Source organism: Ovis canadensis, chromosome 1 (assembly GCF_042477335.2).
Source record: "Ovis canadensis isolate MfBH-ARS-UI-01 breed Bighorn chromosome 1, ARS-UI_OviCan_v2, whole genome shotgun sequence".
Classification (NCBI taxonomy): domain Eukaryota; kingdom Metazoa; phylum Chordata; class Mammalia; order Artiodactyla; family Bovidae; genus Ovis; species Ovis canadensis.
This window is the reverse complement of record NC_091245.1, coordinates 110,835,344-110,862,287: the sequence shown is the minus strand read 5'-3', so window position 1 is coordinate 110,862,287 and position 26,944 is coordinate 110,835,344. Positions and strand designations below refer to the sequence as shown.

Below are 26,944 nucleotides of genomic sequence, written 5' to 3'. Positions count from 1 at the left end.
CTGTCTTTCACCCATAGTACAGGGCCTTACCCATAGTAAGTACTCAATAAATATTTATTGAATAAATACATGAGTAACTGAAATGAATAAAAATGTATTATGTTTCCAATTTAAGTGATGATAGTAGGGAAGTTTATGTGCTTAAAGTTTATTGCTTGGTTGATGTATTTTCTCTGCCCTGTCTGTTTTGGGAATCCACACTGCATGGGCCTTAGGGCCATATATAAAGTCACAGGTGCACATTTGGGACAGTGGCACAAGGGAACAGAGCTCCTCTGCATAACCACTGCTGGCCTTGCAGTGCTTGGGTCCAGAGCTCCACTTCCCAGATTATAGAGAACGCCAGCTCCTTGCGTAGGAGTTAATGGTGATGGTGATGGTGATGATTCAGCATTTCTCTAACTCCAGAGTTAAAAATATTCTTCATCCCAGCCTACTTGTTATTCCTCACGACTACCATGGCAGGTGGGTGGAGGAGTGTTATCTCCAAGGGAAAAACACCCTGGGGGCTGTGGCCCAGAATGCTGAAGGGACCCACTTTTAGAAGGGTTTCCCCACCCCCATTGCTGGGCTCCCCGGCCAGGTGATCTCACTCTTGATTCTTCCCTGACCCTAGCTCTGTAGTGGATTCTTACAGATATTTCTGAAGGGAGTGGCCATGACAAGCTCAGAACTAGAACTCAGTGCCTGCATCCCTTCCTTATGCCCAGAGCCATATTTTTCTTAAATAGTGAATGTCTGCTTCTGAATTTGGAAGAAAGTGGACCAGTCTCATCTGAGGCCCAATTTAATCCATAACTCCAAGATTTGGGAGGGGAGTTACTTTGACCTACGTAGCTTTAGACCATAACATCCTGATCACAAAGAACTCTCCGTAAATGTCATTTTTCACGCTTGCTCTTGGGTTGCCAGGAATTCCGTTACTTCTGCAGAAGGCACTGTGTAATTTCCTAGTTGAAGACTCTGAGGGCATGAGTGTCAAAATGTTCTCTCTCACTTCCTGCTGTACATTCCTTTTTAACTTTGTCTTCCCCAAGTCCCCAGTTAGCTTCTATTCCCAATATTACAGAGCAGTCAGATGAAAGAAAGCTGGGGCCATAGAGGTAAGAGTTACTTTGTCATCACGGCTTGTCTGTTTTTTCAGGTGTACTTCCTTCCCTTCCTGTGGCTCCTCAGGGCAGGCTCCTGTCCCCTCACAGACAACATGATCCCCTAATGGATCTCCTCACTCAGCTCAGGTATGCTCCAGCTCACATCCACTTCAGAGCCTCAGAGCTCAGTCACGCTTCAGCTGCCTGCCTCCTGATCGGCCTCCTCTCCAGCTCACTGCCCCCGCCACCCTCCCTCTGGCTGGCCTGCTGAGACCTTAGCTTCTCAGTGTTCCCTCCTTCCCTCCGTTATTTCTATTGTTTTCTGACTTTCCCTTCTGGAGGAGTCTTGTTTATCTACTTTCTCTCTGGCTCCCAACAGCCTCTTAGCCCAAAAAAGTCACTACCCTTTGGGCATTGCTTTACTCTCCCTGGGGCGGGGAGAGGGGAGGGCGGGGAGAGGGGAGGGCGGGGTGGGGCGTACAGGATATAAGTCAAACTGGATGGTGAATAGGATAGGGAAGAGCACCTTCCCTGTAAGGAGTCTCTAACATACTGATTAGCCACAGTAGCTTGGTTAAGTGTAGCCAAGAGAACAAGGGATCTTTGTAGAATGAGGGATCTTATTCTGTTAGGTGATCCAAGAGACTTAGGTTTGGAAGGGACGAATCTGGGCTCAAACAGGTTTATTATTGTAGGCTGGCAGACACCTTTTGGTTGCATCCTAAGCAGTTGTTAGAAATGAAAGGCTTTTGTTTCCTGGCCTTGGAATGGTGTGGCACTTAGCTTTTCCAGGCTGAATGAGGAGGAGGGGATCTTTAGGGTGGTTGGCTAGTTGACTAGCTTGCCTGCAGAGGGTGTGAGGTTGAGGTTAAAACAAAAAGCACATTGTGGTGTTAACCCTCTTTTCACTAAAAAACAAACAAACAAAACAAACAAAAAACAGTTATCCCAAATGTTTTCTCATATCCAAGTGTGTTTTAAAAAAACCCACATTTAAGATGCCATGAGTAACTATATCTGTTTGCTAAAGCCCTGCAATCAATTCTCATGTTCTGGTCATTTTCTACTGACCCCTACTGGCCAGAGTTGGTTATTCCTAAGATCATTTTGAGTCTTCCAGACGAGAATGTAACTGATGTCCTTTTTGACTCCACTACCAAAGTTCAATAATTCCTTACCTTCTTTTCTTCCCCAAATATTTTCCCGTCTATGATTCTTAGGTTTCCCTAGTGGCTTAGATGGTAAAGAATCCACCTGCAATGCGGGGGACCTAGATTCAATGCCTGGGTTGGGAAGACCTCCTAGAGAAGGGAATGGGTACCCACTCCAGTATTCTTGCCTGGAGAACTCCACGGACAGAGGAGCCTGGCAGCTTACAGTCCACAGAGATGCAAAGAGTCAGACACAACTGAGTGACTTTCACTTTCACTATGATTCTTAGTGACTTGTCTAGTGCACACTTTCTGTTTTAAAGACAAAAAACCAAGGTTCACAGAGGCTTAGAAACTTCTCAGCATGGTCACATAGGCAGTTAGTGGTAGCTGGGTTCATCACCCCAGTCTTCTGTCCTCATTGTCAGTCCTGTGCACTAGCTAATTTGGAAGTGAAGTTACCATTTAGTGTGACTTTACTTCCAGTGACTTCCACTCTTCCTGCCTCCAATCTCCCTCTGCATTGCTGTGAGGAACCCTAGGACTCTGGACCTCCAGGGAAGTAACTCTGCTAAATGCTGGGCAGGTTAGAGAAGCTGGGGTGAAATGAAGAAGCAGAAGGTGCGAATAATGTCACCCTACAGATGTCACCATCTTCCTGGCAGATTCTTACAAAAGAGGAGGCCATGGGGCTGAAGCCGCTTCCATGCCCTTAGGAATTAAAACGGTGATGAGGAGGGTGGGCTGTGTGAGTGTTAGCATCTGTGTGGAGAGCTGGGGGATGCTAACCTGATTGTGATGTGGGAGACAGAGACTAGAAGGGAGAAAGCCGCAGAGGAGCTTATCCTATTCTTGAGCTAGTGACAGAAAAAATCTGGAGGCAGAAGTGGGCTTGCAGTAGGCTGAGGGGGGGCCCTCAGAGACTTAGTTAAGATTCTGAGGAGCAGAGACTGGGAAGTGGGTGGCAGAGAAGGAGGTGGGGACAGCTGTTGCTTTGATTTGCTATTGAGTCAGTGTTCTCAGTGCATTAGCACTGGGAGGGAGCCCCGGGCTGGCCCCCAACACAAACAAGCCCCTCTGGAGCCAACACAGTGTTGTAGCGAGAACTGCAGTGGGGAGACAAAAAAGGAAGGGGATCTAATCCCAAAAGAGCCCCTTCCTTGCCTTAGCTCCTGCCTTCCAGGACTGGACTGTGTGCTCCAGACAGGCGTCTAGTGTTCTGTACTAAGAGGCTGGGTAGGGTTGATGAGACACAGCAGAGCGGATGGCTTTGTAAGAGCTGCTGGGAGCACAGGTTCTGTGCAGGGGGTTGACTCTCACCATTTATTTCTCAAGCAAGCCCCTAAGGTCGGCATGAAATCAACCTTGAAACATTTTAGAAGCATCCTTTCACCCCCATCTCCTCATTCCCTTCCCACCATGTTCACATCCTCAGAAAGCAGGACAGATATGACCTGGGTCTGTGTTCTAACGCAACAGAGAGTCAGGAGGCCAGATTTTGAACTCTTTGATGTCCCTTGAGCCAAGTGTAGGTACTTTATACCCTTTCTCTGAAAGTGAAAGTGAAGTCACTTAGTCGTGCCCGACTCTTTGCGACCCCATGGATAGTAGCCTGCCCCAAGCTCCTCCGTCCATGGGGTTTTCAAAGCAAGAGTACTGGAGTGGGTTGCCATTTCCTTCTCCAGGGAATCTTCCCAACCCAGGGATCGAACCCAGGTCTCTCACATTGTAGACAGACGCTTTACCATCTGAGCCACCAGGGAAGTCCATACCCTTTCTCTAAGTGTATGTAATTGCTCTCACATGTCTGTAATAGAATTGGGAAAGAATCGCCCCATCTTAAGAAAGTACTTGGGAAAGGAAACATAACAGAGTCAGTGTGGAGTAAATGAAAGCATAATTAAGTTTAACTTGTTGGAAAATATGTTTAGCCATGAGAAAACAGGAACTGGGAATGGGCAGAAAAGCCCAGGAACATTGGGGAGAAGTAAAGAACAGATTCCCTAAGGAATATTCATCCAGGTGCCAAAGCCTGGCTCCCGATTGTCCAGAGCCACAAAACCTGTCTGAACAGATGAATGAGTTCCCTTCTTAACAGGCTGTATCTTATTCTCCTTTGCTCTTAATGTCGCACTGTAGATAGTTTAGGCTGAGGGCTTGGTGTGGTGGGATGACAATGCTGTGGAAAAGTTTAATTTGTTATAAGTCAGGCAAGAGAGCATTCTGGCTCTCTGCCGGCTCTCATTTTACTGACTTGTTTTTACTGTTTCCCTTCACTGGGTGATCAGAGTCAGGGTGTGGATGACAGGTTCAGGGCAGTGATTAGGAGCATCACATGGAGAAAAAACTGCTCTGCTCTGCACACCCACACTGCTCTGGGTCCCCCTCTTCTGCCAATCCCAGCTGAGATTTAGTCTCTTCTCTTCACTTTTCTCACCTAAAAATGTATTTTGCAGCAAGTGGCACATTATTCAATTAGCCTTATTCTGTGACTTCCTGGGAATTTACCTCTTTTGTGAGACAGATACATTCCTTCAAGCCTATGGACATCACAGTCCCTGAAATGGTCATTAATTCTGCCATCCCAAAGTTCTCCTCTCTTTAAACTATCATTGAGTGTCTCATCTTTAAAGTAGATGTACATTCTATTCTGTTCCCCAAGATACATATATATTTCAACCTGGTTACTCTCTTTTTCCCCTTCAGCGCGTGTCCCTCAACACACACATGATGACTAGTTTTCACTCTTTGTATCTCTGTTTTCCTTTTTTTTTTTTCCTGTTACAAACACAGCTTTTCTTATGACCCAGATACAGAGTCCTTTTCACAAGCCCGTTATTAATCAGAACCCCTTACGTCTGTCCGGCAAACCATATGGTTTAAACTCAGAATTCTCCTCAAAGCAGAATTCAGAATCCTGCTCAGACTCCCCAGGAGAGGGCCAGAATCTTCTCCCCAGGGCTGAGCTCAGTCCATCTGTCACTGACACTGGACTCCAGGGCTTGGAAACCAGAAGAGAGTTGGCATGAAGCACCAGTTGAGGATAAATGAGAATGTGTGAGGCCCATGGGCTAGTGACGGTGGTTTTTATATTTGGTTGAGATTATAGGATGAGATGAGTGGAGGAAACATATAATACGTGTTTGGAAATATCTCATCCTTAAGAACTAGAGTAAGCACTAGTAAGAACAAGTGAGTGCAGTTGTCTCATGATTTGTTTACATTTGCAGAGGGACAAATGATTAGGAGCAGATGGTAAAACAGTCCTCTCATTTTATGATAATGAAAAAACCTTGCTCTTCAAAGACTGACCTAGGCTAGGCTAAGTCTCATGTAACTTGTCGTCTAGGTATTTGTTAGACTCTTGCTGGGTTTCCAAGGAGGGTTGGGTATTTAAGTTAGAGACTCAATAAACCAGTTCACCTTCTGAAGCTTTTTCACTCTGAGGCTTTGGCTGGAATTCTAGAATCCAAATGGGAAGTAAAGAGCTAGATCCCAGAAGAAAAAATGAAGGCAAGAAGCAAGGATCTGCATATTCCCAGTAAAACCTGGTGTTGGAAGGACTAGTTTTCCATTCTACCTTGCTGATATCTGCAGCTGTATGAAGGAAGTAGAGGGCTAAGTAATGGTTAGCTTAGAGATGAATGGCTGAGATACCAGCCTTCATTTCTTTTTTTTTCCCCTCGGGTGAGGTGATATGTCTGACCTTTTTTGACCCTGAACTGGAAGTAAATGAGCCAAAGGTGCTTATAATTAGCAATCAATACACAATTAGTGTAGGTCTAGCTGGGGTAAGGAAAAATGAATCCTGAGAGAAAATAACATTTTAGTTCTTTATGTTACTTAGCTTTCTTATCATTCTCCTGGAGACCTCTGGGAGAAAGATGGAGTGAGATGAGAGGGTTAAAGAACTCCAGAGGTAAGCGCTCACACAGAGGAATGATACACATATTGAAAACAAATCTGGAATCTCTGCATTAGAATCCTTTCAGAAACATGTCTGCTCTTTATGAGAACAGGGGGCTCAGGGAGATGAGTAGATGCGAGATACTCCAGCTGTTACCATAACCCTAATTCTGTCTTCTTGAAAGCTCACTCATGGAGATAAATCACTTCCATTACCTGTCCTTGAGGAATGAAATTTCTCCTTGTTTCAAATAAGGAAATGGAAGGGGGGTACTGGAAATTAATTCTGGAAACCTGTCTCTCCAGCTTCACTCTGTATAGGTCATTCATAAGTGTTAACTATTATATGAACTATTATGCAGAATTGACAGGGGGAAATCATCACTGAGGGGAAGGGAAGCTTGTATAGCTCTGATGTGATGGGAGGAACAGGCTGTCTAGTCTCAGACTGGCAGGGGCTGAGCATTCTTGGCTCCTTGCTGCACTTGACGTCATCAGCTTATTGGCAGATCACCCAAAAGAGTAGCAGAGTCCAGTTTAAAGATGCATCTTCTGAGATATGGCCAAGGACTTGGACTCTGGGATAAGATGGTTACATTAAGGCCATTTAGTCTATACAAGATGGCTATAATGATGAGGAACATGAGTCATGGATTTGGTATTTATTTTCTATGCCTCTCCCATATTGCATTCTTCTATTATCTATTCTGAGGCGCCAACCTAGATACTGTCTTTACGTTTACTGCTAAGGCCGAGGGGAAAGGGACAATGAGTATCACGACAGGACAGTTTGAGTCGGTTGTCAGGCTCAGAGTGGTGTTAAGAGGTGTGTGCTCATAACTGAGTAGGACTCATTTTGCATTCTACATGTATAGTGTATATGTGGTAACTACATGAGCAATGCTGTCTCAGTCTAAGCCACGACTGTTTGTAGTTCTGTTTTAAATCTATGAGTCCATGTATGACAAAACATCCGGTTCTTTTGAGGCCATTTGAGGTCACTGTAGGCCCTCATCTCCTGAACATTGCAAACAACACTTTTCTACCTCAGAATTTTTTTTTTTTTTTTTTCTGTCCCCTTCCTATAGGTGATTAGGTGGTTATGGAGACTCTCCAGATCTGGTCTTGTTCCCCTCTTGCTGGTAGAGCCAGTCAGGAATCATAGCCAAGATCATGTGTGTGTTTGTGGTAGGAGGAGGGAAATCCCATCTCTGTTTTGAGGGCTGCACTGTGGAGAGTAAAGAGATTAGGAATTTGGATGGGGAGCAGGACCACGGAGAGCAGCAAGAAGAGCCTGGAGTGTCCCTGTCAGGGGCTAGCACCATGGAGAGCTCAAAGCACCTGTGGTTTGTTCCACAAAGAACAGGAAAACCAGGATCATAGGTTAAGGCAGCCAGATCGCAAACAATTCAACGAGAAAGAGCAGACATCAGGGCTTCTGCTAGGATCACGCCACACCCATCATTTGCTCTCAAAGGCCTTCTCGAGTACTTTATTTGAACCTACCATACATGCAACCCAGAGATGGTGCTAAAAAAGTGAGGACCGCCACCGGACTGAGTTTGTCAACATAAGCCTCAGTAATTATAGAAATTACATAAGAATCAGTGGTGGTGGAGAGAGTTTTGATTTGCTGCAACCAATTATGAATGACATTAAGAGTATCTTTTAACGTGGCAAACAGTGCCACAAAGCCTGTGTCTCCTCAGAGACAACAGACATAAGGAAGCCAAAATGTGTATTATAGTTAGGTATGGTATGGGACCTGGAGAAGGAAATGGCAACCCACTCCAGTATTCTTGCCTGGAAAATCCCATGGACAGAGGAGTCTGGTGGGCTACAGTCCAAGAGGTCGCAAAAGAGTGGGACGGGATTTAGAGACTAAACAACAAACAAAGGGTATGGCATGTATCAGTCAAATGCTCTAAGGCACCCCAGATTGATGTGAACAGTCCAATCTTGATCATACATGGAAAAGCATAATGGGTTATGCCTTGTAAAAAGGGCATTGTCCTCAGGACTTAGAGGTCTTTGTGTTAGTTGGGAAATTTGGCTACTCTCTTTAGACTTAGGGAAATTTTGGTAAAGGGACAGATAGCTCTCTCTTTCAGTGCCTGTTGCTTCAGTGAAGAATATATAGCTTTAATGAGCTGATATTTTGTAAAAAAAGAAAAATCTCAGCAGTTTCATGTGTTCAAGACTCCTATCTCGGTGCTAGAATGGATGGATCTCCTTGGGGGAACAGGGTTGGATTGGGTTTCTACTTGGGTTGTAAGATCCCTGAGCATCAGCTGGTTCTGACCTGGTAAAAAATCATCTCTACTGCTGCAGGAGGCAGGTCTTTGATCCCAGACTTGTTCTTCCCTATTTTTTAGTTACATGGAGTATTTGCTCTTAATTTGACTGAGTTCTTAGGGACCTGAATCTTTTTCTGATGGCTTGCTTTTCCAGGCTTTTTTTTCTAGTGGTTTGTTTTTCTCTTATCTCTTATAAGCATTCTCATGAGGATTGCTATTCTCAGAGTTTATGGATGGGTCTCTAGGACATGACCTCATCTTGGAAACACAATGTTCCAGTGCATGGACCTATAGCCAGTGATGAAACGGGAAGTGTTAACTTGTAGCATAGAAGATGAAAGGAGAAGATATGATTACCAAAACTTTCTAATACCCTGGCCTTTTCATTCAGTAGTCAGTTAGGAATTGGTGCATTCTACAGCTTGCATTCATGGAAAACCTGGAGCCTAGATTACCATTCTTCAGTAAAATTCCATTACTGAGAAATAGATGACAAAAAAGGGATTGTTGACTTGGTTCTGATAGAGTAGGAAACAACAAAGAATGTGACTAGCTTCAGCCCCCGGGGTTTAATTTCTCCGATTATAACTGTGAGGGTTTTTTCCTTAGGTTATTTTTTGTGACCTAAGGACAAGAAGCTTTTGATTCCAGTACATATTATTTGGACTCCAAGAAAGCAGCGATGGCAAGGGGTACCACAATCACATCTAAGAATTTTCAGAGCAATGGCACAACGACCTGGTCTGCTGTTTCAGAGTGACCAGAACACCAAAAAGATGCCATCTGTGGAATTTTATGGCTGCAGAACTATGAGTCATTCTTCAAGTGAATAGTGACTGTCTCCAACAAGGCACTGTTGAAATTAGATTTGGACCTCCTTTCTTGCTCAGTTGGAAGAGGAGAGAGAGAACAAGAAACTAAGGATAGTGAACTGTCTCATTTATTGTCAGTCTAGGGTACAGGATTTCAAACCGTATGTAGCAGAACCTCTGTGCCTTAAGGATTAGGGGAAATATAGAGGAAGTCAAGAAGAAGGGCAGGAGGGTTTCAGGTCTTATTTATCTGTTTCAAAAAGAGTAGTTTTCCTTTGATCTGTTTTATTTATTTGATAAAGAACCTTCACATCTTTAAAGATAAAAGTGAGAAAACCACTGTGCCAGAGGAACTACCGAGCCCAGCAGTGCTGCTGAGCCCCAGGGAGAACTCAGGACAGAGTCTTTGGTGTAACTGCTGGAATAGGCAGTTGATATGTACAGCTTGGGTCCCACATCAGACAGACTGGTTCTGTATGGAATTAACTAAACTCTATGATACCAGTGTCTCTCTGATACTTCCAGCTTCTCTGTGCCAGAAAATGCCACGTCTGAAGGGAGAGCATCTCCTTCCCAAGGATTCCCAGCTGCAACTGGGAAGAGAACAGAATGAGAACAGCTACAGCTGCAACCAGGAAAAGAAACTGGGTGCAGTAGGTCTGCCAAGCAGATCCGTGGGCAGCTCTAGAGCGATGCCTGCTGGGCTTCTCCGGCACATCGGGCATGATCTCTACACTGGGCAGCTGGCCAGGGGGCTGCAGAATGGACGGCAGTGGACAGAAGGTCATTGGGAAGGGAAAGATGTTCATGTGTGAGGCAGTGCACTCCAAGGTTAAACTGCTATATCTTGATCTGAAAGAAAGGGAAGCTGCCCACCTGTCTGTTTCTGTACCTCATCAACTCACAGAGTGCTGGAAAAAATTTGAAAAAGAAAAACCAAGGGAGGTTGGTCGCAATGTTGAATGTCGAACAGCTCACCAGAGAGACAACCACAGGATACATTAAGTTCACGGGCCTTGTAATCCCCCAAACCTGGAACTGCCAACTTCTGCCAACACTAGGGGAGAAAAGTGAGAAGGAAGGGGCAGGTGGCTCACTCAGAATGTCTAAACCATTCCTGAGTTTCAAGCCACAGCACTAGTGGTCAGGTTCAGATAACAATTGTTTGCCCTTCTCCAGCCTCTCAATCTCTGTTCAGTCTGATGAAATCTAAAAAAGTGTATGCTGTACTCCAGGGAGCTGTGTGCTGCCACTGAGCTCCCTGCCCAGGGCCCTCAGGAACCCCAAGTCAGGGGTCCTAGACACACCTTCTGTATAAGCCTGGGCAGAATGGTCATCAGGACCACCACCCTGGGGATATTAAATCTATACACCTGCTTCCCACATCAGAGTGGGCCTGTTTTGATCCCAAAGCTAGGAAGTAGAATTAATTTGGATAGAAGATGGTACATGGTTGTGTCTCTTGTGCATCAGTGCATCCTGAGACATTACAACCAGACATATGTCCACTGTCAGGACAGATAATGCTCTAGAAGGACAATGATGCTTGATTGACTCTTTTTTTTGGGAACAGATCTTCTAAACCATCTCCAAATTCTCAATCCCTCCTCCAGACATTCTCCATTCAAAATGTATTGGCTTCTACTCTTCCCTCAAGCCACTGCTATGAGAGGTATATATATATTTATAAGGATAAATCATTTCTTTTCCTGTAAATCTTAAGCCTGAGTATGGGCTGAGCCCCCAGATTGAGGACCAAGAAAGAAGAGTGCAGTTGGTGAAGAAAGACCTGGCTAGTATTCAGATTACTCTCTTCTCCAGTGTTTGTTTATATCCTAGAGTTGAAGAGCTGACAGCTTTCTGGGATGACTTCGTTCTGTTGAGGTTCCAGCCTGCCCCATCAGTTCCCATTGCCAAACAGAGGCAGTTTGGGTCACACTTGTCTCTCTTAAACACAGGTAGCAGAATGGGAAGGCCAGGGGCTGCAGGTGAAAGTCAAGGCCTAGTAGAGAGTCCTTATTTGGGTATGTGCACCGCACCCAGCAACCTCTCCTTTGCCTTGCACTTAGCCTGCCCTCCCGCAGGACTCTCTTCACCTCCTCAGTGAGTAGGGTCATCATTACAGCCATCCAGGGGAAGGGGGGTTCCACATAGGGGAGAGAAGGGGCCTCTGCCCTGTGGTGACTTGGGTAGGAACTCCCTTGGGGAGTGTGAATGGATACAGAGTAGAAGGAGCCAGCCTGCAAGCTGCCCAGTGTCCCCATAACACCAGAAGCTCCTTCTTCATGATGGAGATAGGACTTGGGGAGCAGGTCAGGCGAGATGGAGCAAGTATTCCTCCAGCACCCTGGCTCTTCGCCTGTTTCCTTCAGATGAAATTCTCTACATCATCCTCCCCAGTTTCAACCCCTCCCCTCTCCACCCCCGCCCCGCCCTGTGCCCATCCCTGCTGGCCACTGGGTCCATCGCCCAGGAGCCGCCTCCCCTTTCTCCTCCCCTGCGGTTCTTTCTGTTTTTCGTTGGCATCTGGCCGGGCATAGGCCACCACCCTCCCCCTCACTCTCCCCACATCCCTTGGCTCCGCAGAGGTCCCGGTCCCCCTACCCCTCCCCCAGCCCAGTCCGCCTCTGCCTGGGGCGGAGGAGACTGGAGGATGCATTCCTTTAGTCCCTTCACCGCCTGCCCTCCCTCCTCCAGGGACCTGAGGCTCTGAGCTGTGCCTCTCTTCCCGGTCTCCCTACAAACTGTCCCCTGCCACCCCAGTAAGCGTCAGCAACCTTTAAGAAAGCTGAGGTGCCCCCACAGCGCTGACCTACATAGCCCGGTCCAGGGCGGGAGGGGGCCCCTAGCCCCCTCACCCCTGGCCCCGCCTCCGTTTTCCCCCTACTCTCTTCTTTCACTTCTCTACCATGACTAACCCAAGAAGGTTTGAGTTCCCTACTGAAGCAGAGGGGGCTAGGCGAGACACCTTACCTCAAATTTGGAAAATCAATTCTCAGCCCAGGAAAGCTTTGGGTTTTCCATGCATCCTCCTCCCCAAATATCTTCAGCCTTCCTTTTGCCCAATCTCCCTCCCGCTACTCCCCCTCCTCCGCTCCCGTCTGGGTTTCTTTTCCCAGCTTCTGCCACCGTTAGGGACACTGCCATCCGGGGGCCCTCTCCGCCCAGTGTTGTTGTTTTGCTCCAGAGAGAAGCCCCCCACTTCCTTGCCCACGCCCCCCTCCACAGCCTCACCCAGGCCCCCTTCCGTGCCCACTTGGAGCTCCGCCGGGGTGGGGGGACGGTCGAGGGAGCAGGAATGTTTGCATACAGCAGTTCAGGGGACCGCACTGGCTACCCAACCCCTCCAGACATACATACACAAACAGCCGACACACGCCCTGACTGAAACAGCGACAAATCTCACTCCGCCCCCAACACACACTGACACAGACATACACACAGATACTGACACAGAAACGCAGCCAGACACCAACACAGACGCGCACACCCAGACGCACACGGACAGCAACACAACCAGACCCCGGGCGGCTTGTAACAGACCCAAATCTGCGACTTCACACGCAGACACACTCGACGGTGTGCAAGGAGGGGGCATACGCGGCACACCCCACGATCCACAGAGACACGGATGCTCGGAGACAGACACAGGGTATCAGGAGCGGCTGGCGACTCGAACCCCCGCTTCCAAACAAAGCCAACGGGCTCCCTCCGCCCCCTCCGCGGGTCGGAGCCCCCGCCCCGGCCCCTCCCCACCTCCCCTGGCGCCGCCCGCTCCCTCACTCACCGTCCTGAGAGAGGTTGGCCCCGCCGGGCGCCCAGCAGCAGGCGAGGAGCAGGAGCAGGGGCAGGGCGGAAGGGGCCCCCATCGCGCTTCCCGGCCGGCTCCCTGGCAGGGCGCTGGCGAGCCTGGGTCCCTGGGGGCTGGAGCTGGGGAGGGGGGTAGACGACGCCACTGACCGAAAGGGCGCCCCCGAGCCGCTTAGGAGCCCGGGGCCGAGGCGGGGACCGGGAGGGAGCCGGCGCTGCTGCAGTCGCGGGGATTAAATAGGGCGCTCGGAGCAAACCATTCGGTTGGAGGTGGAGGGGGGGTGACGGGGGGCTGGGCTGGGCGCGGGGGGGACCGGCTGCCGCATTCCCCACTCCCCCCGCCTGCCGCACCCCCTCCGCGCCGTCGTGGTGCCTTCCACCCTCTCCCCCGGGAGCTCCACCAGCCCGGCTCGGGCGTGGAGCAGAGGGAGCGAGCTGGCTCAGCAGTGGGACCCGGCGCCCACCCCTCCTAGACTTGGGGTGGAGGGAGGGGAGTCGGGCAGGGCCTGGGGCCAGCTGGCGGGAGCTGCCACTGCAGGCCTGGGCAAGGGCGTGCCCACTAGCCCGAGAGCTTCCAGCCCCGCCCTCCTCCCTTTGGCAACTGGGGATCCCCAGGAGTGGGATGCCCCTAGGGTGCCCCTATCAACAGTGTGCCCAGGGACGTTTCTACAGTGGGTAACCAGTTACCCTGGTCTTTTTCCAAAGCACTAACATCCCTAGTTCCTCTGACGAAAGAGCCCCTACTTAGACGTCCAGCAATAATTTGTGGCCCCAGGCAATTTCCTCTGAAAGGCATCTTCCAGCAAGCCCCCAGGCCATGGGAATCAACACTTCCCTCAGTCCCTCAAAGAAATTACTCCCAGTCTAAAAACAGCGGTTTCCCTTCAGATTCTGCCGAACTGAGCAGCCTTCAACGCAACTCAGTGGTTTCGTTCCTTAATCCTTTCCATTCCCCTACTTTACTCCCAACCTTTTCCAATATGTTTCTTCTTTATATTCCAGAGGGTCTTATCCTTCCTTTTTCAAGTTTTAGTGAGTAAGATTCTAGGGGAATGGTATGATCTGTAGATTCTCAGGAAGCTACTCTCTTAAGGACCTTACGTGGCTAATGCAGTTCTTGCCCCTGAGGCCAGATATAAGATGAATGAGAGAAGTAGGGTGTCTGTACTTGCTCTTGGCTCAAGAGTTCCAAGCCCCCAGGGTTTTCTTTCTTTTTAATTGTGATTGAAGATCTCTGGAGGAGTCTTGGTAGATCTCAGAAAGAGATCCTCCTGAGTCAGTTTTGCTCCAACTTACCTCTTAGGTATACACTCCTAAATTTTAGAATCTCTGAATCGAAGAATTTTACGTATATGAGTATTTTTTAGAAAATATTTGGTACAATCCTTATTACACAGGTGCAATTGAGATTCAAAGGGTATGAACTGATCTATCCAAGATTAGACTGACAATAGTAGAAAACACAAGTGTTGGCCAGGACATGGAATAATATGATTTTTGAAATGGCCTCTAGTCTCTTGGGTAATATGTACAGATGTGAGAGTTGGACTATAAAAAAGGCTGAACACCAAAGAATTGATGCTTTTGAACTGTGGTGTTGGAGAAGACTCTTGGGAGTCCCTTGGACTACAAGGAGATCAAACCAGTCAATCCTAAAGGAAATCAACCCTGAATATTCATTGGATATTGCACTGAAGTGCCAATACTTTGGCCACCTGATTTGAAGAGCTGACTCATTGGGAAAGACCCTGATGCTGGGAATGATTGAGGGCAAGAGGAGAAGGGATGACAGAGGATGAGATGGTTGGATGGCATCACTGACTCAATGGATGTGAGTTTGAGCAAACTCTGGGAGATAGTGAAGGACAGGGAAGTCCGTGGGGGTGACAAAGAGTTGGACACAACCTAGCAACAGAACAACAACCAATCCTGGAAGGCCAGTTTTGTCCCTAGATGAGAGATTTGGGTGCCTGTCTTCTAACTTCTGGGTCCTTCCCCTTTCTGCACTGACTCTGCATCACCATGCTAATCTTTAATGTTTGAGTAATCTTCCCCCCTCTCTGCTGGAAAAACCATAGCCTTGACTAGATGGACCTTAGTCGGCAAAGTAATGTCTCTGCTTTTGAATATGCTATCTAGGTTGGTCATAACTTTTCTTCCAAGGAGTAAGCGTCTTTTAATTTCATGGCTGCAGTCACCATCTGCAGTGATTTTGGAGCCCCCCAAAATAAAGTCTGACACTGTTTCCACTGTTTCCCCATCTATTTCCCATGAAGTGATGGGACCGGATGCCATGATCTTCGTTTTCTGAATGTTGAGCTTTAAGCCAACTTTTTCACTCTCCTCTTTCACTTTCATCAAGAGGCTGTTTAGTTCCTCTTCACTTTCTGCCATAAGGGTGGTGTCATCTGAGTATCTGAGGTTATTGAGGTTATTGGTTTTTCCAGTAGTCATGTATGGATGTGAGAGTTGGACTGTGAAGAAGGCTGAGCCCCAAAGAATTGATGCTTTTGAACTGTGGTGTTGGAGAAGACTCTTGAGAGGCCCTTGGACTGCAAGGAGATCCAACCAGTCCATTCTGAAGGAGATCAATCCTGGGATTTCTTTGGAAGGAATGATGCTAAAGCTGAAACTCCAGTACTTTGGCCACCTCATGCAAAGAGTTGACTCATTGGAAAAGACTCTGATGCTGGGAGGGATTGGGGGCAGGAGGAGAAGGGGACGACAGAGGATGAGATGGCTGGATGGCATCACCAACTCGATGGACGTGAGTCTGAGTGAACTCTGGGAGTTGGTGATGGACAGGGAGGCCTGGCGTGCTGCGATTCATGGGGTCGCAAAGAGTCGGACACGACTGAGCGACTGAACTGAACTGAACTGAATCTTTCTCCCTCTCAGACAGCTTTTGCAGCTGTCTGTGATGGACTTAATGTCTCTGTCCCCTAGTAACTCAAGGACAAGGACATGGAGAGAAAGTGAAGTCACTCAGTCATGTCCAACTCTTTGAGACCCCATGGACTGTAGCCTACCAGGCTCCTCCATCCATGGGATTCTCCAGGCAAGAAAACTAGAGTGGGTTGCCATTTCCTTCTCCAGGGAATCTTCCTGACCCAGTGATCGAACCTGGGTGTCCCGCATTGCACGTAGATGCTTTAACCTCTGAGCCACCAGGGAACAAGGATGTGGAAGGTACTCTGTAATCAGTAAAGCTCTATATAAATGTTAGTCACTGATGGAGAGGAAAAGAGAGAATATTCTCCAGGAAGACCCTAAAGGATAGCCAGAAAGCTGCCCCTCTGTTTTTCTTCTAACTGTTTGTGGAGTTTACTCATGGTTTCTGGAAGAGGAGCTCTGCCTACCTCTTGAACATTTCTTCAGTGTCTGGATGGCTATTAAGAAATATTTATAAGACAGTTTTTGACCACCTTGGGTTGTCTGACTTGTCTGCCTTGACTCATCTCAGTGACTCCAAACTGTCCTGCTGCATTGGGGTTCTCTGTCTCCCTGGGGGTTCTCTGATACCTTGAAATCTCTGAGTCAGAGATGGAAGGGGAAGCGTGCTTGAAAGATACAATAAGGATACCTGGTATAAGAAAGAGGAGAGGCTGTGCTATGGGATAGGCAGGAGGGAAGATACAGGGGAAAATGGACCTTCTGACTAAGGTGGGATTAGGTTGGCGTGAATTTAGTCATGCAGCAAAAAGGAACGAGTGGGTGTGTTTTCAAAGAGAGAAAGAAGCTTCAGAGAAGAATCATGCTATCCTAGTTAAAGAGTCTTGATGGATAAAGAGTATTATCTTTGGAGCTAGAAGTTTTAAAGATCATCTAAGTGGGATTAAGAGAGGACAGGTTAGTGTTGGGGGGAATGAGAGTGGGGATGGGTGGGATTGGGACGCTAGGATGTAGGATTAGGTCCCAAGCTTCTGTAACTAATCACCTTTTCCATCTGCTGCTCTGCTGATCTGCTTCTGCCTGTCCTTTAATTCTCTAATGACTCTGCTGGTCTGGCCCCACCCTCTACTGTAACTGCAAGGGAAGAGAACCAAGGGTGGGAGGAGAGGGGGAGAGCTTTTGTGGAGAGTATTAAGCGTGAGCAAATGAGACTCTGGAATGCTCTTTTCCTACTAGTTCCTTCTCTCTTTTCTGCATCATCAGCATCATCTTGGCAGCACTTTAGGGTCTGGGAATATGAAGCAGTCATTGGCTTTTAGAAATACGGGATAAAAGAATATTAGAATTGTAAGGGACCTTCAAGATTACCTAATGAATACCCCTTGTTGAACAGATAAAGGAAATGAAACACAGAGGACTTAGGTGACTTCTGTGTTCACACAGCTGTGGAGTAGAGGGGTTACAGTATTGGATAAATAAGGCAGATATACCCATGGGAGCAGGAGGGATAAGGAGAATCGCTTTTCTCTGGGAGTGTCCACTTTGAGGAATTCTCACTCCTGGCTATCTCAGAGTGAAAGGGTCAGGTCTCCTGCAGAGGCAGATGGATCCATTTGGAATAGCTCCTTACCGCTAACCATTCTAATGCTCTCTGTCCCTGGGCACCCAGCCTCTTAGGGGCAGCACAGTCCCTAGGAATAGAGTTTTACAAAGAAAGCCTGAACTACAAGGATTATCCTCAGCCAGAACACAGGTAAAATAAAAGTATCCATGTTGCATTGTGATCACTATGGTTACTTTTCACTGTAAAATGCTCTGATACACAATCAGTGTACCCCAGAGACTTGCACAGAGTCTAGAGTGGGTTGTCTGTGGGATTCAAGAACTGGTCACCGCAGTGAGAACTGGGGGAAGCGGAGAAGGGGAGTGGAGAGAAGGCTGGCTCCTGGGTGCCCTTGTCCACTCAGCAATAGCCTGGGTGGCTGGGGGTGAGGAATGTGGCTCTGGCACCGGTTCTGGGCTGGATGCAGCTGTGTGGGCCCTGGGCATTCCTTTCCCCACGTGGCTCCTCTTGGGGATGGAGGAGGGCAGGAACTTGGCCTGAGTGGGGTGAATACTACATATTCATCTAGGAGGGGGGTGAGAGCACCTGCAGGAAAAAACCTCCGAACCCTGGCTCAGTTCTGCTTTGCCCTCTAACCCTTGGCCTCTGTATGACTTTTTCTTTATCAGTAAATTCTACACAGGTTTCCACATTTGCTTTCCTCTTTAATGTTCCACCCAAGTAACCCAAGATTCCTCATACTGCTTCTTATTTCTATTATCCAGTTTTAATTAACCCTATCCTTAATAAAAACCTTTGTATGTGTTCTAATTCTAACCTTAATTGAATTCCAATTTCAACCCTAACCCTAATCTTTTATAGACTCTAACTACTAATCCTAATACCAACTCCCAATTTAATTGTTAATTTTAAGCAGTATCTTAATTCTAACCTGTTGTAAGCCACCAATTTGGGACAGCAACTTGTTCATAATAAAAATGGTCATAGGTACCATTTTTGGGGGGAAGGGGACTTTCCTGGTAGCTCAGCTGGTAAAAAATCTGCTTGCAATGCAGAAGACCTGGGTTCAGTCCCTGGGTTGGGAAGATCCCCTGGAGGAGGGCGTGGCAGTATTCTTGCCTGGGAATCCCCATGGACAGAGGAGCCTGGTGGGCTATAGTCTATGGGGTCACAAAGAGTCGAACACAACTGACAACTAAACACATACCATTTTTTGGAGAATCTGTTGTACGCCAGACTGCACTGGGTCCTTTACTTGCACGGTATGTCATTTAATACCTGAAATACCCTAATGTGGTTGAGATTATTAGCTGCATTACAGATATGAGGAAACAAAGGTTTAATGAGATTATGTCATTTGTAAACAGTGAATCCAAACCTACTGTTGGTGTTCATTTCTTTTTCTGCTAACAAATGCTTTCTGATTGGGCTTTTCCCAAAATCCTAACTAATTTTGACTTGAATAACTTCTAAATTACTGAATGTCTTGAGAGTATATTATTAGTTAAGCTTAAAAAAAAATAAATAGTGGTACAAAATAGAAACCAAACAAGCCAACAAAAAGCCCAAATTCTCCATGCCCAGAAATCCCATTGCCACTTTAAAACATTAAAGTCATGTGTTTACAGAGTTAAAATAATCAAACTATGGAAAGAAACTAAAAGGAAAAGGCTTCTCTCCTCCCCAGACTTTCCATGTTGAGCCACCCCTGGGGGCATTGTTCCCATTGGAGTTTTGCAGCACGGCAGTCCTACCTCCCACAGTGCATCGGGAAAGCACTTAAAGTCAAAATAAACACCTACCAGTGAAATCACCATATATATGCATGTGACTTAAGCATGAAGCTCTCTAGACAATTTGAATTTATCGTGAATAATAATTGTTAAAGGCTAAGGATCTGCCAGGTTCCATGCTAAACTCTTTATTGTCCTTTTTAATATTCACAAGTTCCCCGTGCGGTGTGCCTTCACCCCTATTTTACAGATGAGGACAGCAGGACCCAGAGAAGCCAAAATCACAAAAATGTTGAACGAGAGACACAGGTTTCCAAGACAAATCGGTCTTACTACACAGCGTCAATTTTTAACCACTAGACTTAGCCAAGGAGGCTTGTTAGAGAAGAGGTCACATGAGCTTTGTTCTAAAGGAGAGAAGGGGAGTTGCTTGATATTAGAAAGGAGGATGACCCATAAGACTACAGATGGACTCAGATCGATATGGGAGGAGACTATACAAAGGGGAAAGGAGCAAGATAGCTAGCAAATGGGGGGAAATGAGTGAAAGGGGAGAGCACAGTAGGGGAATAGAACAAATATGAGTGGAGACCTGGAAACTTTTATGTGATGAATTCAGGCAAAAATAAAATCAGGTAGTAAGTATGTGTGCCACTGTTGCTTCGGCTACAGGCTGATTGATGTATATTGGAAAGACAGTAGGCACGTATAATCATCCACAAATGAAAATACACATTTTGGGTACATGGATATCTGTGGCCTCTCCAACGAACCATCTCTGCACCCCTCCCCTTACATCCTGGGTCCCAGCAATATCAAAGGGCTTGTAATTTCCCGAGCTCTCTGTGTTGTTTCATGCCTCAGTGTCCTTACGCATACCATTTTCTATACCTGGATTGCCCATCTCATTAAGCCTGATGAAACTTGTGCTTGTGTTTATTCATCCAAACTTTGATTAGGTGTCGTTGACTCTGTGAAGCCTCCTATACAGAGTTAATCACTCCTTGCTAGGTGCTACCATTGTATTGACTATATCCTTACACTGTTACACCTTTTCCTCTGTGTTGTGATAGTTTGTCTACATGTTTTTCTCTTTTGTGAGCTCACGGAGGGCAAGAATGATATTTCATGAATCTTATTATTCCCAGTGCTTAGCTTAGAAAGAGAAAAAGTAGTTGATTCTCAGTTAATTCTATTGAATTAAGCTGCAATGATATATTTACAAACACACAGGCTTGATCAATTTTTTTTTTCAGAAACAAAAACATGTATATAATCTAATTTCATTGGTATATTTCCTGAATTTGTATGTGTTCATATGGATACAATGTGTCCCAAATTAGGTGAATGACTCTAATACACATATTTTCATCCACTTATTTAAGATAACATTTTGTAATTCTTGGAATTGACTTAGAGCCTGCCATTTCCTTTTGCATATCTTCAGTTGTGGAAAATTTCCATCCTTGGAGGTTAGCTTTTAATTTTGAAAATAGCCAAAGGCCTTTGGGATCCAAGCCTTATGGATAAGTGACAGTTCATGTTGGGTAATACAAAGACAAGAGTTGCCTATTAAGTAATAGTAATGGCTTAAAGGTTGACTAATATGTTGGTTCTGAAGGCAGTTCCCAGAGTCCTAGAAAATTTCTGAGCAGTGGCATTCTGATCTATTTGTTAGTACAAACAAAATCAAATAAGGGTTTTGTCATTTTATAGTCACACTGAAGTATAAGAAGACAAAAAAATAATTTGTCCAGGATAGAACTCTTTCATCACTCATTCATGCATTTATAGTTTATTGAGCTTTTGTGTGCAGTGCATGGTGCTAGTTGAAAGTGGCTGTTTTGACCCAGCTGTTCTGTCGCAGTCTATAAAAAAAATCTATAAACCCAGGTTTCATTTTTATAATTACCAAACGAAATGATCAGTGGATGCTCTTACCCCATCTCCAATTCCCACCCTGGTTTTGAGCCTCATCTTATCCAAGAGGAATACAGCAAGGGTCAGGGATAGTATAATACTTATGGATGCGAAGTCCATGATTATAAAGACCAAACTGACACTAATGGCTTTCTTTTTAGAATCATAAAGTAAGAGTGAATATTTTAAAGATGCCATGTCTAGTGCTGGCCTCTAGAGAATACAAAAATAAGTAAGTCATGAAACCTACCTTCAAGGAACTGATAGTCCAGTAGGAAAGATAGGCAAGTGCAGAATCGCTATACCATGTGATAAATGCTACAGTGCAGCGATATATAAGGCATCTTAGAATCGGGGAAGAGGCAGGGATTAAGTTTATAGAAAACGTTAATAAATGACTAGGGAGTTGGCCAACTGTGAAAAGGATGAAAGGTATTACGAAAGGGAATAGCATATCCAAAACAAGAAACAGAATAGTCTGTTGTGGCTAGATTGTGAAGGGAGTTTATGCTGGAGATTGCTCTTTATCCTGATGACAAAGAGTCACGGAAGGGTTTTAGCAGGGAACTGTCAGGGCCAGATTTGCGTTGTAGAGTGGTAACTCCGGCCGTAGTGGGTGGGTGGACTGGAGGCTACACAGCATCTGCCTCAGAAGCCTGACCATTCTGGGGGCCACCGATCCAGCTCCATGACATTGAGTAGGACCCACTGAGGGTGGTTTTGTCTGATCCTGTAGGTAGTGTGGAGACAACCCCAGGCTACTGTAGTTGGACCCAGAGGTCAATATGTAGATAACGCGTAGAGGATGCTGTGGAGGATACAGACCCAAGCAGGGGCGCCAAGCAACGTTAAGTTGTATGCAGAAGGGGTTAGGTACCCTGACCAGCTGTCCCAGCTTGCCAGAGGCATTTTCTAGGACTTTCAGTGCTAAAGTTGGAAAAATCCAGACAAACTGGGATGAGGTTGGTCTCCACACAGTTCCTGGCAGAAACAGCCTGCATTTAAGGGCAAGCATTACTCAGACCATCTCCCCAGCAAGCAATTGGGGTCATCTTCAGGCCAGGCTGGAGAGGAAGAAAAGTTGAGCATGCTCTTTCTCGTTTTAGGGGAAGGAAGGGGTGGCAAGGGATGGGGTAGTCATGAGTCTGAATAGCTAGGCCAGTTGAGCAGGAGGGAAGAGGAAAGGCTAAGTAGGAGGCAGCGGGTGGAGACTAGGTTTTGGTACCAGATCTCACCTCCGTTCTTTGAGATCCGGGCTCTCTGCTGGTGGTATGAGAGCTCTCTGCAGGCTCAAAACAGGATTGCAGAGAATGAATTGGGTGTATATATTTAACTTTTCATTCATGCATGGAGTTCATATACAGTTGACTCTTGAACAACACAAATTTGAACTGCCCTGGTCCACTTACATGTGGAGTTTTCCCAACAAACATACAGTTAGCCCTCTGTATAGGAGGATGCAGAACCTGACCATGCGGAGGCCAGCTGTGAGGCACGTGAGCATCTGCAGGTTTGGTATGCTGGGGTGGGGGCGGGGGCCTTGAACCAGTCCCTTGTGGATACTGAAGGGTGACTGGTCACACAGTCCTTCGATATCCATGGAGCGCCTCCTGTGTGCCTGGAACTTTGCATATGCTTACATCACTGTAGTCTTCTACACTAGCCCTGTATCTTATAGGTATTAGCATTTCCATTTTCCAGGTGAAGAATGAGGCTCAGGAAATTTGGTAACTTCCTACAGGTTACACATTAACTGATGGAGTTCTTGGTCATCCAGAGAAACTTGATACATCCACCTGTGCCTGATCATAAGACTTATGTGGAGAGTGAAGTGAGAGTCACTCAGTCCTCTTTGCGACCCCAGGGACTATACAGTCCATGGAATTCTCCAGGCCAGAATACTGAAATGGGTAGCCTTTCCCTTTTCCAGGGGATCTTCCCAACCCAGGGATCGAACCCAGGTCTCCCTCATTGCAGGCGGATTCTTTACCAGCTGAGCTGGTACTCCCAAGAATACTGGAGTGGGTAGCCTATGTCTTCTCCAGCAGATCTTCCCAGCCCAGGAATCGAACTGGAATCTCCTGAATTGCAGGTGGATTCTTTACCAGCTGAGCCACCAGAGAAGTCCTGATATCAAGGAAGCCCTGAGGTGGGGGCACTGGTTAAAAATAACACAGGTATCTTGGAGTTTCTCATTCCATAGGGTAATAATATAAATTCCTGACCTCACTGCTACTAAGGGCTCCCAGATGAGGTCTCAGTCCTGACTTTCCTGAGAAACAGCACACCACAGCTTGTGGATCCTTACAAGGAACTCACTAATTCCGGAGAGAGCTGTATCTGTAAATAGTCTATTGTGTTAAGTTTTAAAACCAAAACATATCACCGAATCTTTCAACACATAATTTCCTCAACTCTTCCTCTCGGTGTTTGTAAAACCCTCTGCAATCTGGCCCTGGCCTATGTCTCTGACCTCGTCTTACCTTTTGGCCACACTGTCACTCCCAGCTTGTCCTTTTTGTATCTCTAACACCCAAGCTCATGCCCACCCTAATCCTTTGCACTGGCTGGTCCTCCTGATCTTAAACTTCCCTCTCTGCTCTATGCAAAGCTGCTCTTGCTTGCACCTCTCAGTTTGAATGTCTCCTCGTCAGAGAAGCCTTCCATTCCCTTGTAATCCATTAGCTCCTCTGCTTAGTTGCCAGTCGTGTCTGACTCTTTGCAACCCTTTGGACTGTAGCCCGCCAGATTCCTCTGTCCATGGGATTTTCCAGGCAAGAATACTGAAGTGGATTCCTTCTCTGATCAGTTAGCATTTTCTGCTGTTTTAAAAAATAATTTATCATTGGCTTATTTGTTGTCTGTATTCCTTCTCCCAGTAGGTATAAGCTTCATGAGGAAAGAAACCCTGTCAATTTATCTGCCAAGATGTGTTGGCGGAAACCGAAAGGACGGTGCACATTAGGTTGCTGCCATGTAATCGGTGCTTATTAAGTGTTGTTTGAACGAATTCATGGAAGAGGACTCTCTCCTTCATCACATTTGGAGAAGAGTGTCCACATTCTTTCATTTGACGCATTGATTTTACAACCAAGAACCTCCTACTATCATATAAGTCTTTTCCCTCTGGTTCATGACAGAAGACCTCTCTTTCTCTTTCCTAGCCTTTAGGACACGTCTCTCTAGAGGCTGCAACACTGTTAGTAAATTGCTCCTCAACCTCCTATATGTCAGGTCAAGTGTCCTAAGTCTTAACCTTCTGCCAATTCCTTTATCATTTCAGAACCTCTTCCCTGATTCTTTCCTCTTAGTTGAGTTCAAAACAGGTCCCGGGAGGTAAGAGAGGCCGTGGCTGATGTTTATGATTTGAACATCAGACACTGTTCCAGGCTCTCTTGTATATTGTTCTGCTCCCCTTGATTTTTAAGCTGTCTTCCTTGGCTGACTCATGATCATCTGTGATCCATGTTGGTCCTAAGACCTTTCTAAGCCCTGAAATTCCAGAACTTGCTACCCCTCCAGTAGCGTTCCCTGGCCAGGTGACACTTGATGAGATTTGCCAGCAGAGATTCCAGTCTGAAGGTTTCTTTGTGGACTAGTACCCCACTACGTCTCATCACCTGAAACCCTGGTTAGTGCGGTGTGGACGAAGGAGGCCAGTAGTGGCTGTGTGTCCTTCTGAGGAAGTTAAACAGGCTCTGGGTCCAGCTGCAAGGAGCCATTCCTGACTTCTTATAGCATAGTGCAGGACAAAGCATGGCTTTTGAAGTTGTACTTTCCTGGGCTTGGATATCAACTGTGCCACTTCCTTTATTTGAGATCAATCTTTTCACTAGTTAAGCATTCCACTTTGTTATTTTCCATCTTGTCGTGAAGATTAAATGAAGACATTTATGCAAAACTCCTAGCTAAGAATTCAACCCATGTTAGTTACCTCTCTCTGTGCCCCTTCACCTTAGAGCAGATGTGTGCGGAATATTTCTCTGTTCTACCTGGTGTGCAATACAATCTTGCTCTGTGCCCATTGTCTGAATAGAAAGCGTTTTTTTGGGTCTAGGTTGTTGATCAGTGCTAAGTTGTATTCGAAATCTTTTTGACCCCATGGACTGCAGCACACCAGGCTTCCATGTCCTTCATCTCCAGGAATTTGCTCAAACTCACTCCATTGATTGACTCGGTAATGCCATCTGACCATCTCATCCTCTGTTATCCCCTTCTTCTCCTGCCTTCAATATTTCCCAGCATCAGGGCCTTTTCCAGTGATTCAGCTCTTCACTAGCCAAAGAATTGGAGCTTCAGCATCAGTCCTTCAATGAATATTCAGGGTTGATTTCCTTTAGGATTGACTGGTTTGATCTCCTTGCACTCCAAGGAACTCTCAAGAGTCTTCTCCAGCACCACAGTTCCTTGGCACTCAGTCTTCTTTGTGGTCCAGCCCTCACAGAACTACATGACTACTGGAAAAACCGTAACTTTGGCCATACGGACTCATTTGGTTCCAATAACCTGTTCACACCTACCCAGAGCGTTTCTGTTTAGCTTGCTCTCTGCTGCCCTCGTGTGGTCACCCTGGCCCCTCGCCATTCCTGGTCCTCTGCTCCCTCTCTGCGGCTGCTTGGTTGTAATGCAGGCTCTCGCCAGATTGTTGGCTGAACTGGCTCCCAGCTCCTCGGAAGCATTTTTCAGTTTAATTCTCGTCAGGTACTACTATCTTAGTTCTTCTGACCTCTTCTGATGCTTTTTAATATTCCTCTCCTCTCTTCAGAGATTTTGTGAGAAATGTATCCTGAATGTTACAAGTTTGGGTGGCAGTAAGACCTCTTCACGGAGAAGGCGATGGCACCCCACTCCAGTACTCTTGCCTGGCAAATCCCACGGATGGAGGAGCCTGGTAGGGATGGCTACCATGGGATGTATAAGTCCATGGGATGGCTAAGAGTTGGATACAACTGAGTGACTTCACTTTCACTTTTCACTTTCATGCATTGGAGAAGGAAATGGCAACCCACTCCAGTGTTCTTGCCTGGAGAATCCCAGGGACGGGGGAGCCTGGTGGGCTGCCGTCTATGGGGTCACACAGAGTCGGACACGACTGAAGCGACTTAGCAGCAGCAAGACCTCTTCAAGTGCTTCTCGGGTGGTGCCAGTGGTAAAGAACCCACTTGCAAACGCAGGAGACATGAGAGATGCAGGTTCGATTCATGGGTCAGGAAGGTTCCCCTGGAGGATCAGGGGAACTATAGCGACTGATCTGATGAACTGTATGGACTGTGACCTGCCAGGCTCCTCTATCCGTGGGATTCTCCATGGACATGGGAACATGTCTCCATGGATGCGTTCAGTCGCTAAGTTGTGTCCGACTCTTTTTGACCCCATGGAGTGCAGCACACCAGGCTTCCTTGTCCTTCATCCCCAGGAATTTGCTCAAACTCATGTCCATTGAGTCGGTGATGCCATCTGACCATTTCATTTTCTGTTGTCTGAATGAGTGAACATGCCCATGGAGAATTCCATGGCCAGAGGAGCCTGGCAGGCTACAGTCCGTAGGGTCACAAAGAGTTGGACATCACTGAAGCAGCTTAGCATGTATGCACACAAGACCGCTTAAGTTTTGGATCCTCTTATCTGTTGTCCTGTTTGACACCAAGTTATCTGGCCTAGGAATGCTGAAGGAGCAGTATGTTGTCATAGGTTGCTTAATCATAGAAATTCCCTCCTTTTGCCCTCAACATCAGAACTTTTTAATAAGAGAGAATACACCTATGCTT

The 26,944-nt window shown here is 46.5% G+C and overlaps 1 protein-coding gene and 1 long non-coding RNA gene across 4 annotated transcripts in view; one reads left to right on the top strand and one right to left on the bottom strand.

The window, feature by feature from the left end:
* CADM3 (cell adhesion molecule 3) overlaps nucleotides 1-13,613 on the bottom strand; it is a 31,833-nt gene extending 18,220 nt beyond the window's left edge. The window contains exon 1 of one of the 2 annotated variants that reach the window (XM_069577291.1): nucleotides 13,045-13,613. In XM_069577291.1, coding sequence (XP_069433392.1) covers nucleotides 13,045-13,126 — 82 coding nt within the window. In that variant the 5' untranslated portion in view covers nucleotides 13,127-13,613. The remainder of the gene's footprint in view (nucleotides 1-13,044) is intronic. The other variant, XM_069577282.2, reaches the window with a different exon arrangement.
* The window catches only part of LOC138433894 (uncharacterized), an 86,381-nt gene that overhangs the window by 3,948 nt on the left and 55,489 nt on the right, over nucleotides 1-26,944 (top strand). For both annotated transcript variants that reach the window (XR_011254504.1, XR_011254505.1), the window contains exon 3: nucleotides 1,145-1,238. This is a non-coding gene — a long non-coding RNA (uncharacterized lncRNA). The remainder of the gene's footprint in view (nucleotides 1-1,144; nucleotides 1,239-26,944) is intronic.